Consider the following 13,961-nt stretch of genomic DNA (forward strand, 5'->3'; position numbering starts at 1 on the left):
CATTGTTTTAATACACTTAAATTTTATTATTTTGTTATTTATTAGTCCGACCCTTCCAAAAACAAAATCCTAGCTAGTAGCTTCGCCACCGTTTATAAAAATAATTGTCCACTTCATACAAAGTAGCGCCCATAAGCTTAGAGAAAAAATGAAAAGTAGCCACCCATATACCCTGTTTGTAGAGCATTAGGTCTCACTTCACACAAATATACCGACACTAGGATCAAATTAGAAGTATTCATTCTTCTAAGCCCCCATCCTTTTTTCCCCCTTCCATCTTTTCATCTTTTGGAGAGAGAGAGAGGGTTTGATATATATATATATATATATATATATATATATATATATATTATGGGTGGGGGGGGGAGGGGATTTCCATGCAATTTTGTACTTCATATGATGGGGCTTCATTTGCAAACTATTTACAATGTCTGAACAAGCCTATTATACAAACCGAGGGCTGATATCTCAATCATTGCCTCAATAATATTACAAACAATGAACAATGAACAATGAACAAAGAGAAGGAAAAGAATTGCCTAAGACTTTTTAAGATATAACAAAGGTTTTTTCTATTACATAACATAAATGATACATGGGCTGAAAAGGCATTCTCTTCGCAGAGATTAAACTGAACCGCTCACTGGGCTACGATAGATTTCATCAGCGTGAGCAGCTGGCACATAGATTGCATCCCGCAGCGTGCTGTGTGTTCGGCCGTAAAACACATAAACAAGCACTCCAATTATCAACCACACAGAAACACGGGCCCAGGTGGCAGCTCTGACAAAACAGGATCATAATAAACATTAGAAGGGGAAACATAATACGATGGTTCAGTCATTAGGCTCTATGCTACATGTGCAAACACAAATGAGCCTTCCATTACTTCTTGCTCTTGTTATCCTTATTGCTTTTCTTTATTTAATTATTTTGACTGATTCAAATGCAATATTATAGCATTTGAACACTTCATCATAAAACTAACTTAATCTAATGCTTTATTTGTTCAATAAGAAGGTAAGAACGGGGTAAGAACTACAATTACATAATGGGTGGATTTTGTAATATTTCCACTCATTCTACATTAGTCTGCTATAGGTCATAACGAGAGAATTCCTATCAACCACACATGGGGTTTCACTTGTTTCAATATAGAATTATATATTGCAAAAAAAGAGAGAACATCATTGATGTTGTGAGATCAGTAAGACTAAGAGAGCAATTTGTCCCTGGGAAGTGCCCTCCCTATCTGAAAAAAGTGAATCCACTTTCTTCAATTTGCTTTATTTTGCTACCAATAAAATCTTTAAAACAGTTTCAGCATGAATTCACCTCATTCTCAACAGAGTCAAAATAAATCGACGATAGAGAAAACCTACTAAAAGAGAACTTGATGGTGTACGTTGACCAGCTACTCACCCAAGATTAAGCAGCAAGTAAACATTGATGAGAATGCAAGCAATAGGTAGCAGCGGCACAAATGGGCAAAGAAAACCTGAAAAAGAGATCATTATATCATCACCAAAGTAAAAGAGGAAAAACAATAGCCCCTAAACAACATTCTACATTTGGTGCAACTTACTGAATGATTTTAAAAAGCTTACGGTAGATTACAGTAAAAAAGGGTTGGTCATGCAGCTACCCCTACCTGTTTGGAGGGGGTCGTTGCACAGCGACCCCTCACCTATTTAGAGGGTTTGGTCACACGGCCACCCGATCTGTTCATAGGGATAGCCACGCAATCACCCCCTATCTGTTCAGAAGGGTGGCCACGCACCACCCCTATCTATTCAGAGCTAGTACCCCACAGCCACCTTGTGTTATCTTTAAATCAGTTTCTTTTTTAAAGATAATTTGGTAACTCAAACGCATTTGCAAGGAACGTGCTAACTCCATCCCAAATAACGATCAATTTTTACACATGGGGCAACTTGAAAGATTGTTGTAGTTTATGTGACAATCCGCTTTGTTGTGGGTTTTCAGTTTTTAAAAGAAAAATTTTTAAATCATGTTTTATCAAACGGGTTGTCATAGTTTATAGGTCCCCGTTGTAGTTAAGAGGTCAATTTGAGAATGGGGTGGCAGGGGGACAAACTGTAACTTAACCAAAAGCTTAACACATCAGCCCCACATGCATGCTTGGTAAATCAATAGTAAACCAAATCAAAGAATTAGATTTGAAATAAGACTCAGCATCTCAGTGTAGGCCTTGCTTTAAAGCCTGAAATGTGTATTCCAATGTGTATTAGTGTCTTTCCATGACATCCGACACAGGATCCTAGCTAAAGTTCTTCAATTTGTCCCATTTCCTACTATATTAGGGATAAATGTCTAATAGACTAAGAGAAGTCACATATTTGAGACACATATTATACCATTTTGTGCGCAACATCAATAGTTAATACATTCTGAAATGTCAAGACATTCTTTCAGATTAACTTTGTCAAGTTATCGACTGCACAAGTTGTAATGGTAAGCATACCTCCTGCATGCCCAAAGCTGTGCCTCGCATCATCCTGATCTATACAGGTCAACACAACCAGTCCGGATAGAAGAAGAATACCACCAACTCCACATACTGTGAAGCGAAGGGATCTGCTATTCAAAAAAACAATGCTGTAAATGACTAACAAAATACAAATAAAACCTGGACCACGTACAAGATGTTTATGAAGAAAAGTGGGGGTGGAAAAGGGGAAGATAATTGTCATCAGCATAAATGCAAAACAATTATTTTCTTTTTTTATTTGTATGTATCAGACTTAAACTTCATTGATCTCTCCCTCTCTCTCTCTCTCTCTCTCTCTCTCACACACACACACACAATCATTGAGAAATCTTGCATTAAATTGCTAAAAATTACCATTTCCTAATAGTTCAAGTTTTTTGGACACCTGGTATCTAATCATAAAGCAGGAGAATAGGAGATCATGCATTAAAATCCTAAGACCTTCCCATGATTTAAAAAGTTCATGTCTTTGACCCATATATGAAAGAAGTGCTGGAGCCCAATAGCTTAAATATCTAGTAAATGGTATCATCTTGACAGAGAGTAGACCATTTTCTCTAGATTTCACATCTACAGGAAGCATCAGGGAATTCGATTCTGTACCCACAGAATTTTGTTGTCAGTGCAGCTAATGTACTAAGATTATCTGGAGCTAAACCCACCTGGGAAGAGCCAAATTTGAAGCTGCATATGTAAGGAGAAAAACCCCAGCACATGTGAACATTATGGTCCAACCAGCAATTTTCCGCCTACTTTCTTCATTTAATGTATCTGCAACAATTGATGCATAGGAGAAAAAATAAGCACTAAGGCAGCTTCTAGATGACAGAAAGTAAGGCAATAACAGTATGTGGGTTCCACTACAGATATGTGTCTACTAGTCAGGCTCACCCAGTAATTTAATTAACAAAAGTGTTTTTCTATTCATTTAATATGGATCGAGTTCATAAAGCCATATAGATGACATACTCTGCAAAATGGCTTCATAATCTTTTTAATTTTCATCTCATAAAGTACTTGTGATAGAGAACAAGAGAGAAGAAATTTTGCTTCCAAAAGCAAGAGAAGTGCATCCAAAATGTTAATTAAACAAACCAGGTGCATAAGCTCTCATTACTACAACGAAACATGGAATACTGATCATTTAAATAAAAACAGATGCAGGAATATTCAAATTTGAAAAGATTAGAGTGTATTTTTCAGACTAATGGATTTCTGGCTGGCTTCAACATATGCCAAAGATTGACAGGGGACGATAGGGTGTCAACTTACGGAAAAGATGCATTGCATATGACAAAGAGAATGCTTAAGTAAGAACTGAGAGCAGGTCACATACAGTTGCCTAGAAACAGCTGTTTTGCAATAAGAGGAAATTCAGCAGATGCATCCTCCTTGACAAGTAAAGGTACAGCACTATCCTTAGAGGTGCCAACATTAACCTTAGAGTCTTCTCCATTAATATCCTGGGTACTCTTACCATATTGCAATGACAATGAATCAATTGAATCCCGAAGAGACGAAGGCAATGGCACCTCGTCTGGTGGAACATATCTGAGTATCAATACGGATATTGCTACCATGGTGAATGCAAGAAGTGTACCCACGCTGACCTGCACATCAAAGACAGGTATCAACAACTCAACATAGAATAGAATCATCATTATCATGCTTAAGAATGGTAAGCATTTCCAGATTTTCCATTCTTCGACTAATAGCAGGAGCCCAGCAAGTCCAGTCAATGGGGGGCCAGCCTAGGAAAGGATGCTCTAAGTTGTATTAGATTGATCTAGGCTGTATCCTGTTCCCCTGGGGCAGCAAAAAACAACAACAACAAAAAGTTGCTTGAACCATTACCATCGTTTTGGCCCTCCAAGAAATGTAATATTTGATTTCAACAAGAACATGATCCATATTCTAGAGATGGCCAGTAATATACAGATTAAACGTTAGGCAGTTATAATCAGTGAATGGTTCCACCCTGAAGCACATAGACCCGATTGAGTAAACAACAAAGACAGAGAACTTAATTAGACGTTCATCACTAATTTGAAGTTCATATTAGGGTAAGAGGTCATCACACCCACCATACAACACCATTAGATCCTAGTTGCAGCAAAAGCTAACTCACCATCCCTGCCAACTCCGAAACATCCATAAAGAATGCCAAGATTGCAGAACCAATCCCAGTCACTATTGTGCTCTTCAGAGGAACTTGAGTGTGTTGGTTAACATCTGAGAAAAATTTCGGCAACAATCCATCTCTAGACATAGCCAACAGAATCCGTGGCTGCGAAACACAGAAAGATGAAAGACATATCTCAGCTGGCTGGAGGAGAAAGAAATCCTCATTTGTGAGAAGCAACAAAATGTTTTGAACATAAACCAGCAGAAAGGAGTACAACCCATACTAGGTGGATCTTAAGAGTAAAATACACAAGAAATACAAGAAATTGAAAGAAAGGGATGCAATAATTTCTTCATAGCATATCATTGAAATTTCTTCCAAAACAAACTCTTATTCTCTGAAACTTTTTGTTCATACTAACTGTCATGCATTAAATCTAACCTACTCATTCACTTTGACCCACACGAGATAACTGTATTTTGCTTAGATTCCAGATAGTAGACAACTGAATTCATACGTTTTTCAATGTGTATGCTATATAGCTTTAAAGAATAAGAAATGTGCAGAGGTCCGCAATATACATGAGTATATTCATTCACACCAAAAAATAAAAATTCCAAATTTTACTAATTATGAGATGATACCTTGTATTATTGGGTATATTTGTTGATGGTTTTGAAAATAGATTTCTGCGTTTTGATTTGATTTTTTTTTTAATGTGATATAAAGTTGAGAAGTGTTTTTGGTGGGTTCCACAATTGAGAAAATGTTTTTTTATTTATAGTAAAAATATTTTGTTGATTTTGTGCCAATTGTTTCTACAAAATAAGAATATAAATATGAAACAAAACAATGAAAACAGATGCGGCTTTATCAGGCTTATGCAGCTGCAATCACGATCACAATTAGAAATATACCATGAAGAAATTTACTGATCCTGTAATAACCATTGGATATAATTCTGAATTAATCAGACTCTTCAGGGCAACATCATCCAGAATAGGCAGAAGAAATACATCATGGCAGGTAGCTTAGCCCCCTCACTTTTAAAAAGATTATTTATCACATGTAATACACATGCAATTTTTTCAATGTCACCAAAGTTCCACACAACAATGCACATTATGCACCTATATATTGGTAACAATCGGTCAGTTAGCTACCCAATGGGCTCTGACTCAAATGCACTCTTAAGTAGAGAATGGGGTCGTGCTCCAGTGAGTGCACATGCAACTTACAAGTCAAAAAAATAAAAATAAGAGAAACAAGATCTTGGTTACTTGACCGGCACTATGACTGACATCACACCCATAACTAACGATTCATTGGCATCGGTGCACATCATTAATATCATAAAATTTCTTCCTAAATCAGGTTTAAACTTGTTGGCGTTTTCTTCTTAACCTCAAGTTTAAGTGGAGGTGGAAACAATACAATGTATGTACATCCTTTGTCAGGCGTGCAATATTGCTGAGTTGACAGTAAGAATGTCTAATACATATCCATATCCATATCCATATCCATAACCATGTTGTGTTACATACTCTGATTACAAGAAATTATGGTTACAAGTTTTCAATTACTTGTACTAGGGATCTAGAATGTGAAGAATCCAGAACATGGATAAAAATTACATTAAATACTTCATGATCCACCCAAAACAAGTTCTAGATCTTAATTCCAACTATAATGTTGGTGGATTATTTCCAATATGCCCCAAAAAATCAGTCATGTCAATTATTATTATTTTTTTTTCTTTTCTTGATAGGTACCAGCCATGTCAATTATAAATACAGTCAATTGAAAATCTCTGATCCTATATAGAAGACACCAAGATGGTTTAATTTACATACCTGAGGAAGAATGGAACCCATCAATGTTGAGCAGAGAGCAGTGATAGTGCCAATAGTTATTATGTAACTGCAATCACAAGCAAAAATAATGATTTTCAAGCTGCAACATACAATTTACTAGACAAAATTTATTGTGAATTGAATGCACCAAGAAATTTAAACAAAATTATACACTTACGCTGCCCATTGCATCCCATGACTAGCAAAGGCAGAGGAGATGGGTGTGTCACGATCCATTGCATAATAAGGTACTAAACCAACAATTATGACAGAGACCATCATATATAATGCACAACAAAGAAACAATGCAGCACCTATCCCAATTGGCAAATCTCGTTGAGGATTCTTCACCTGTTGAGTCAATGATGAGTTGAATGTAAAGCTCAAATTTCCCCTTAAGCAATTAAATCCCTATACAGATGTCATTTCTATAATCACATAAACCTAAGCAAATTGACAGGGAACTTCACAGACAGCCCATGTAAAGACTTACAAGCAGCAAGGTAAAGCTGGTTCCAATGTTCAAGCCTTAATTTGCAAATTCAGTAGTCGGAGAGCTCTCTTGGACCTTGCTTAGGTAGTCCTAGTTGAATCAAGTCTTATTTTGTTGTTTGTCTAGGATATGTTGCTCCTAATTCAGTTTTATGAAAGTTTTACCAAAGTGGCAATGATCTAGTGATTCCTAGATTTCTGGAAAGGGCTGTAAAAGAGGCCCATAAGTCTTATTTTATGTTTTGGAGTCATTTTCTATATTGTTTTAATCATTTCTTAACTTGGTTTAATTTATCCTTCTCTTTCATACTTAGAAATCCTAGTCATAGTTAAAAAAAAAAAAAAAAAAAAAAAAAAAGGATTAGGAATAACCTTGGTTTTTATTTTTTTTAATTTTTTTTTTATTATTATTTTTTTATGACGAGAAACCCCCCAAGACAAAGCCACTTCGTGTACCTACCCTTGTCGGGCAAATTCAGAGATTGAATTTAATAAAATTCTAGCAGTTTTCTTAAGCTGATGATGTGATTTCCTTCTCCTTCCTAGGTGTGATTTCCCAGGTTGTTTCTTCTCTTTTTATCCTTCAATTCATTGTTTTTATGCCAAATGGCCCTTAAATTCCTTCAAAATACAATCGTTTTGGTAATGCAACAATCCCTAAATCCTTAAACATGAAATATAGTGCTGAATCTCTAGAGATCTAGCATTAATTTGGTATCAGAGCACATTACTATATGTACTGACTGCATCACAAACAACACAACAAATTACAAAAAACAGCAATCCATGTCTACCTCCTCGGCAGTGCTGGCAACTGAATCAAAACCTATGTATGCAAAGAAGACCGTCGCAGAACCAGCAAGCATCCCATCGACCCCAAAGGGAAAATACCTATCAGAGCAACCGATTGGGTGAGAAAGTGGGGGGGGGGTGGGGTGGGTGGGTGGGGAGGAGAGAATCAAATCAGAGTGAATATACATGCAGGGAGAGGAAGTACCCTGTTGGAAGTTCATATCCAGGCCATCCAGACTTGAATCCTAAATAGGCACCGGCTATTATGACAAAAGTCATGGCACATACATTTGCTGTAGTGACAATAACTTGTGCCCGTGTGCTCTGCAAAATTTAAGTATTCAAATTAAAGATGACAAAGAAAATACTTTTCGAATGAGAGGAAATCTGTTTGGAACATTTTAATACATAGGAACAACAGAAAAGAATCAGAACAAGATATATATACATACCTCCTTGATTCCGGCACATAATAGAGCAGTAACAATAAATACTAGAACTGCTGCACACGGGTCAACCACAACATCAAGCCCAGGAATATGTTGACGGGCTAAGAAAGCAGGCAAATTATCCCCACCTCCAAAAAACAACGCCTAGAAAAAGAACGAGACAATAAAATATTCATGGTCAACAATTAAGCAGGCTAATCTTGTGTACTTTGTAACTAAAATGTAAAAAAGAAACAAAGGAATATCCTCCAATTCTTGCCATAAATAATTTTCATACAAGCAAGTGATATCCTGAAATCCTGAAATTCTGAAAAAGAGAAACAAGGGGAAAAAAGAAGAAAAGACTAAAGCATCATTACATGTATGTCTTCTCATAGTGGTATACTTGATCGACCACCCGACCATATAGACAAAAAGCAACTGCCAACTATCATTCTAATGTGCATTTAAAATGATAAATCAAAATAACATTATATTTGGTGAATCTTGTAGGGGCTCATTCATTTTGTAAGTATTTCATGTCAAGCAATTTGCACATGCTTAAGAGTTTGGATTTTCAAGACTTCAGAAATCTCAACTAGGCTCATGATGCTAGAAATTTAGGGTTGACAAAACAAGTTGGTGTGTCGGGTTCGGGTTGACCCACCAACCTGTTAAGGGTCAACCTTAACACAACCCATTTAACTAAATGAGTCAAACCCTTCAATCTTAACACGACACATTTAATAAACAGGTTGGCACGACATACCTCTTTGACCTGTTTTTTTTTTATAAGTAATAAGAAGTTTTATTAAAAGCGTAAGGCGCCCCAACATACACTGGAAGTATACAAGTGGAAACGCCTAACTAGAAAAAGAAAAGAGAAAGCCGAAGCTCACCCACAAAAGAACCCCAACAAATCCACCCAAAAACCCTCAAAAACAAAAACCCAAAGAAGCCCAAAGCCCTTAAAAACCACACGAATCGTTACATCCCAATAGTCTTGCCCTTCCTTCTCCGAGGAGACGTGCTACCAATGCCGTAATTAATAGAGCTTTCTAAATTTAACAGCTCTCTCTTGCCCTTAGCCCTAGGCTGCGCGACCTTTATTTCCCGAAGGAAATTCTCTTTCACCTCATTCAGCAACACCAACTTCCGATCATCTTCATCGCCATCCAGCCCCTGATTAGGAAGATAGGGGGATAGCTTCCCATTGCGTGCTACCTTATTTGCCCGACGAAAATCCTCCTCCATGACCTTCAAGCTCGCCATATGCAGATCATCGTCCTTTACACCTGCCCTCATCCACTCAATCAGCCACTTTTGGGGTTTGGTCAAACCATTTTCAACAGTTATGGTGTCAGAAGTGCCTTTGGTCCTAGGTTGTGCAACCTCCACTTTCTGAACAAAATTCCCTTTCTCCATCAGACTTATGCCCCTCATCGGATTAGTGTTCTTAGGAACAGGCTTCACTTGAGCATTGTAAGCAGCGAACCCAGCGACTGGGTCGGCATGATATTGTACCAACGGAGCACTAAGGGATTCCACCGTCTCAAGAAGAAGAGAATCATTCACCCGGCTTCCTCATTCTTTCTTAGCTCTCCGGTAGTAGCTTAACATCAGCTTGTTAGGAACTATGGGAGTGCCATTATCCGATAACCCAGAAATTGAGCGTAATCTATCTCCCAATGCTAGCGCCTCTAACGAATGGGCAGCCACGGGTATCAAAGAAAAAGAATGTGAAGGGACAGAGGTATCCACTAAATGTACCTGTTCAATCCCGGTAGTCTTCGGAAACTCCAACGCCGACAAGGAATTCGAACCGGGAACCAAATAGAGACTAGAATCAAGAGGTTGAGCCAAAGCAGAAGCTGGTTCTGATCTAGATCCTGAACCAACCAGGGTCGACGAGACACCTCCTACATCTTAGACAGAGGAGGAGTCACAGATCTCGACCCAAAAAACCCCCGGCCAAGCATACCTTTTGCCAGAGAGGGTTTCCGATCAGTCTTAACAGAGGGTTTCTCCATTGCTAGGGAAACAAAATCCACCGCGACCTCCATTTGCCCTGGGTCCGCACTCTCCATGCTTAGAGAACCCACCGGAGAAGATGCAGACCTAGGTTCGGAAGGCAGCGGCGCAGCAAACCCAGAAAGAACCTCTAAAGATGAAGGAATCGCCGGAGAAGACACCGGCGTTGCAAACCCAAAACCCGTTGTCGCTGCAGACCCAGAAACCAACCCAGGAGAACTCGCCGGCAAAGACTCAACAATCTGGCTCGAAGGAGACTTATATGGCAGCTCCAAATCCCCCGAAAAAGGCTCCGAGTGGGCTGACCCAAGACCCGCTACAGAACCCGACAGCCCAGCGCAAGGCTTCACACGGGGCCTAGAAGCGGACTTGCGACCAGCCCTCAATCTAAACCCAATAAGAAGTTTGGGCTTCAAGCCCATCCTGGAACAAACCCGGTCCAGGACCAACCCAAGCCTCTCAAGAAGCTTCTTCCAGAGACGAGAAACCCTAGCGCCCTTCGTCCAAGGAAAGTCGCCACCCCCAAGACCTGATCGCCCTCCATCGCAGATTGGACTAGAATGACCACATCCGCCCATCTTGAACTCAAAACAATTCACCGGCGAACTCACCTCCCCACCGCTAACCGGCTTGGACCAAGACGCCGCAGGGAACAAGTCCAAATGGCAGTCAAACAGTGGCTGCTGTTTCGAACTACCCGACTTCGAGGAAGCCACAGCTGCGTAAGAACGATCTGAACCCAAGACACCCCCCTCGGAGTAAACATCATAGACCGACGGCCTCTCCTCTACTGCTAGGAAAACCAAGATCTTCCGCAACTCACCCACGATGCGACGCCAACCCCCTCCTTCATGACCCTCAGGGAAACAAATCCCTCCTCTCCGAGCACCCTCAGCAAATACAGCGGCCACTAAGAAACGGCCCGCCTTATTTGAAACCCTTATGGACCTTCAAGGCCTTCCCTTTCTCCCTATAGGATTTGGCAAACTCCTCCTTCCCTGGAGATCGTAATGCCGCTTCCACTGCGTCCGCCAGCCAATCCGAGCACTGGAGACTCAGATCTAAAGATCCAACGAACCCTTTTCTCCTTTCCTCCAATCACAACTTAGACTTACCTACGTTTGCCGAAAAGGAGAACGATTTAGCTTCCACAGTAAATCGTCGCTCCATCCAAACCAAACCAAGCTCATCCCACAACTTCGGGAACAGACTAGCGGAAACGTGCCTGCACGCGCCTCCGCTGAGCGTGCAGACTCTCAGACTCAGATAATCTTACCACCCCTTTGACCTGTTCATTAAGCATTATAATTTGGACATCACATATTTACCTGAATTTCACCAAAATCTTCGTCTCAAATCAATGAATATCACAACTACCGCAAACATGAAATTTAATCAGGTTCTTTATGGAAAATTAAAATGCCGCATATATATGAAGAAAGCATAAACTTTTTGATAATCCATTATCCTCGTCCTCATGGGGGTACCATAGGTGGGCCTTCTTGATTATCCATTATCCTCGTCCAGATGGGAGCTTTGGGCATGTGGCTAATGACCTTCACGGTGATTCATGGCGACATAGAGGGAGAGTGACGACAAAGAGCGAGAGAGTGGGCGGGAGAGACCGAGAGTCGAGAGACTGAGAAGAACATTATGGGTTTTCTAGTTTAGGATGAGTTTAACCTTATCCTGTGATGTAAATTCGACTAATTTAAATTAAACGGGTAAGTCAGGTCAACCAACAAGTCAAGTGCTTTGACCCATGATTGACCCGTTTATTAAAAAGGTCAAGCGAGGTCAGCCCGCTTGTGACCTAAACCCGTTTATGCTAAACCCTAACCCTCTAATTTCGTATTGGGTTCGTGGGTCGTGTCAAAAATTGGCAACCCCAACTAAAATGCACAATGAATGTTTGAGTATACATCTAATATTATAAATCTAGCCATACGAATAGATATAATAATACAAATAAACTTCACTAGTTTCAAGCATAATTTTTTTTGCTTCCCTTGATATAGAAAAGAACATCAATGGCATCATTTTCCACATTTTATACTGCTATGATTCAAGTGATTTTCATGTACACATTGCCCGTAACTACTTCTTTTTTTTTTTTTGATAAGTAAATTGTATATATCAAAAAAAGCGCAAAGCGCCTCTAAGTACACAAGAGAGTATACATAGGTAGCCCAAAAAAACCCAAACCACAAACCCCAAAAAAAACCCAACCCAACTAGAACCACAACCAAACGAAACACCAAAGCAAAGCACCCAAAAAACCCAAAGACTGAAGCCCACAAATCCACCACCAGCCCTAAAAAAATACCAAACCCCTAATGCACCTCTGGAGGAAAGGAGAATGCATTTTTAGTCCCAACACAACCCCGACGACGATAGTACCGCTTAGGAGAAAGTCTCTCTCTAGCCTCATAATTGATGGAGCATTCTAAATTCTTGATTTCCCGCTTTCCTTTTGCCTTAGGGGTAAAGGCCTCCCGCTCCACTTCAATATTCGAGAAGAGATGCAAAAGACTTTTCTCATCACCTCCTTCACCATTAGATAGACCCACACTAGAGGCGAAATTCACCGCATCTATAGCCACCTCCGAATCATTCCCCACCCCCTTCTCGGAGGGTTCTGCTACAACCTCGACAAACAGCTCCTTATTCTTCTGCAACTGCTTAGCAAGCTTCTCCTTCACCCTCCGGGCATACCCTATTTGAGATTTGGAAACAGAGGAGTAAATCGGAGCACCATTCTCCGACATTCGAGGAAAAGGTTCGCTTAATCTCAAACCCAGCTCAGCCGCATGCTTTTCCGAAAAAGAACAGGTCTGTGAATCTTCGACTACAACCTTAGAGCCCTTTACCGACGATGAACCCTCCTTCATCCCGGGCAGAGAGGAAGAAGAGGCATTTCTAGACCCTAAAAACCCCCGACGAAGCAACCCTTTCGCCGGAGCAGTCTTAACGGGTTCAACCTCCTTCACCGGAACAGCACCAGCTCCCACCGGAGGAGCAGAAACCACCACCGGAGGCAAAGGAGAGACATGGGTACTCACCGGAGTCAACAACCATTTCTGGGTATTCTCCGGCAGCAGAGCAGCCTCCGTCGGAAAAACAGGGACCGTCGCCGATTCAAGAGACACAGATCCCGACGCACAAACCTGTAGAGTTGACTCCTGATGCACCTTCGCCATCGACAACCCCACCAACGCAAGCTCGGAATCATCGCTGGACACCCCGGCGAGACCACCGGTGAACGGCGCAAAAACCTCAGAAACGCACGCCTCACTACGATCGGCCGGAGAATCGAACTCTCCTGGCGAGGCAGGTCCACGCTGTTGAGGCCTGGGCAAACCTTTAACACGACGCTTCATACCCCTGCGCAAAACTGTCTTGAGGTACCCAGTATGTTTGGGCTTAAGGAAAGACCCAAACTCGCGAACACCCAGCCCAAATAAAAGCCCTTTAACTAACCCAGCTAGGACCCGGCCCAAAGCAGAACGTAAAAAACCTAGCAACGTCTTATTTTCCTTCTTCTTCTTCTTCGAATGATCCGCCGCCAGGATAGAACCTGTAACAGGATAAGCAGAATCCGGCGACTCCAACTCCAAACAATCCACCATCACCCGCGACTCATACTCACCGTACCCGGACTCGAAAGAGGCCTTCACCGGGAAAAGATCAATGAGTTGCGAAGATCTTACCCTCCTCCCGACGGAAGG

The 13,961-nt window shown here is 40.7% G+C and overlaps 1 protein-coding gene across 1 annotated transcript in view; it reads right to left on the reverse strand.

Moving 5' to 3' along the window:
• Positions 1-391: 391 nt before the first annotated feature.
• The window catches only part of LOC132191330 (cationic amino acid transporter 2, vacuolar-like), a 20,166-nt gene continuing 6,596 nt past the window's right edge, over positions 392-13,961 (reverse strand). Inside the window, exons 5-14 of the mRNA XM_059606284.1 lie at positions 7,980-8,098; positions 7,777-7,873; positions 6,669-6,841; positions 6,491-6,557; positions 4,641-4,799; positions 3,849-4,122; positions 3,175-3,283; positions 2,486-2,598; positions 1,423-1,498; positions 392-783 (exon numbers count right to left, since the gene is read on the reverse strand). Coding sequence (XP_059462267.1) covers positions 627-783; positions 1,423-1,498; positions 2,486-2,598; positions 3,175-3,283; positions 3,849-4,122; positions 4,641-4,799; positions 6,491-6,557; positions 6,669-6,841; positions 7,777-7,873; positions 7,980-8,098 — 1,344 coding nt within the window. The 3' untranslated portion in view covers positions 392-626. The remainder of the gene's footprint in view (positions 784-1,422; positions 1,499-2,485; positions 2,599-3,174; positions 3,284-3,848; positions 4,123-4,640; positions 4,800-6,490; positions 6,558-6,668; positions 6,842-7,776; positions 7,874-7,979; positions 8,099-13,961) is intronic.

Source organism: Corylus avellana, chromosome ca9 (genome assembly GCF_901000735.1).
Source record: "Corylus avellana chromosome ca9, CavTom2PMs-1.0".
Classification (NCBI taxonomy): Eukaryota; Viridiplantae; Streptophyta; class Magnoliopsida; order Fagales; family Betulaceae; genus Corylus; species Corylus avellana.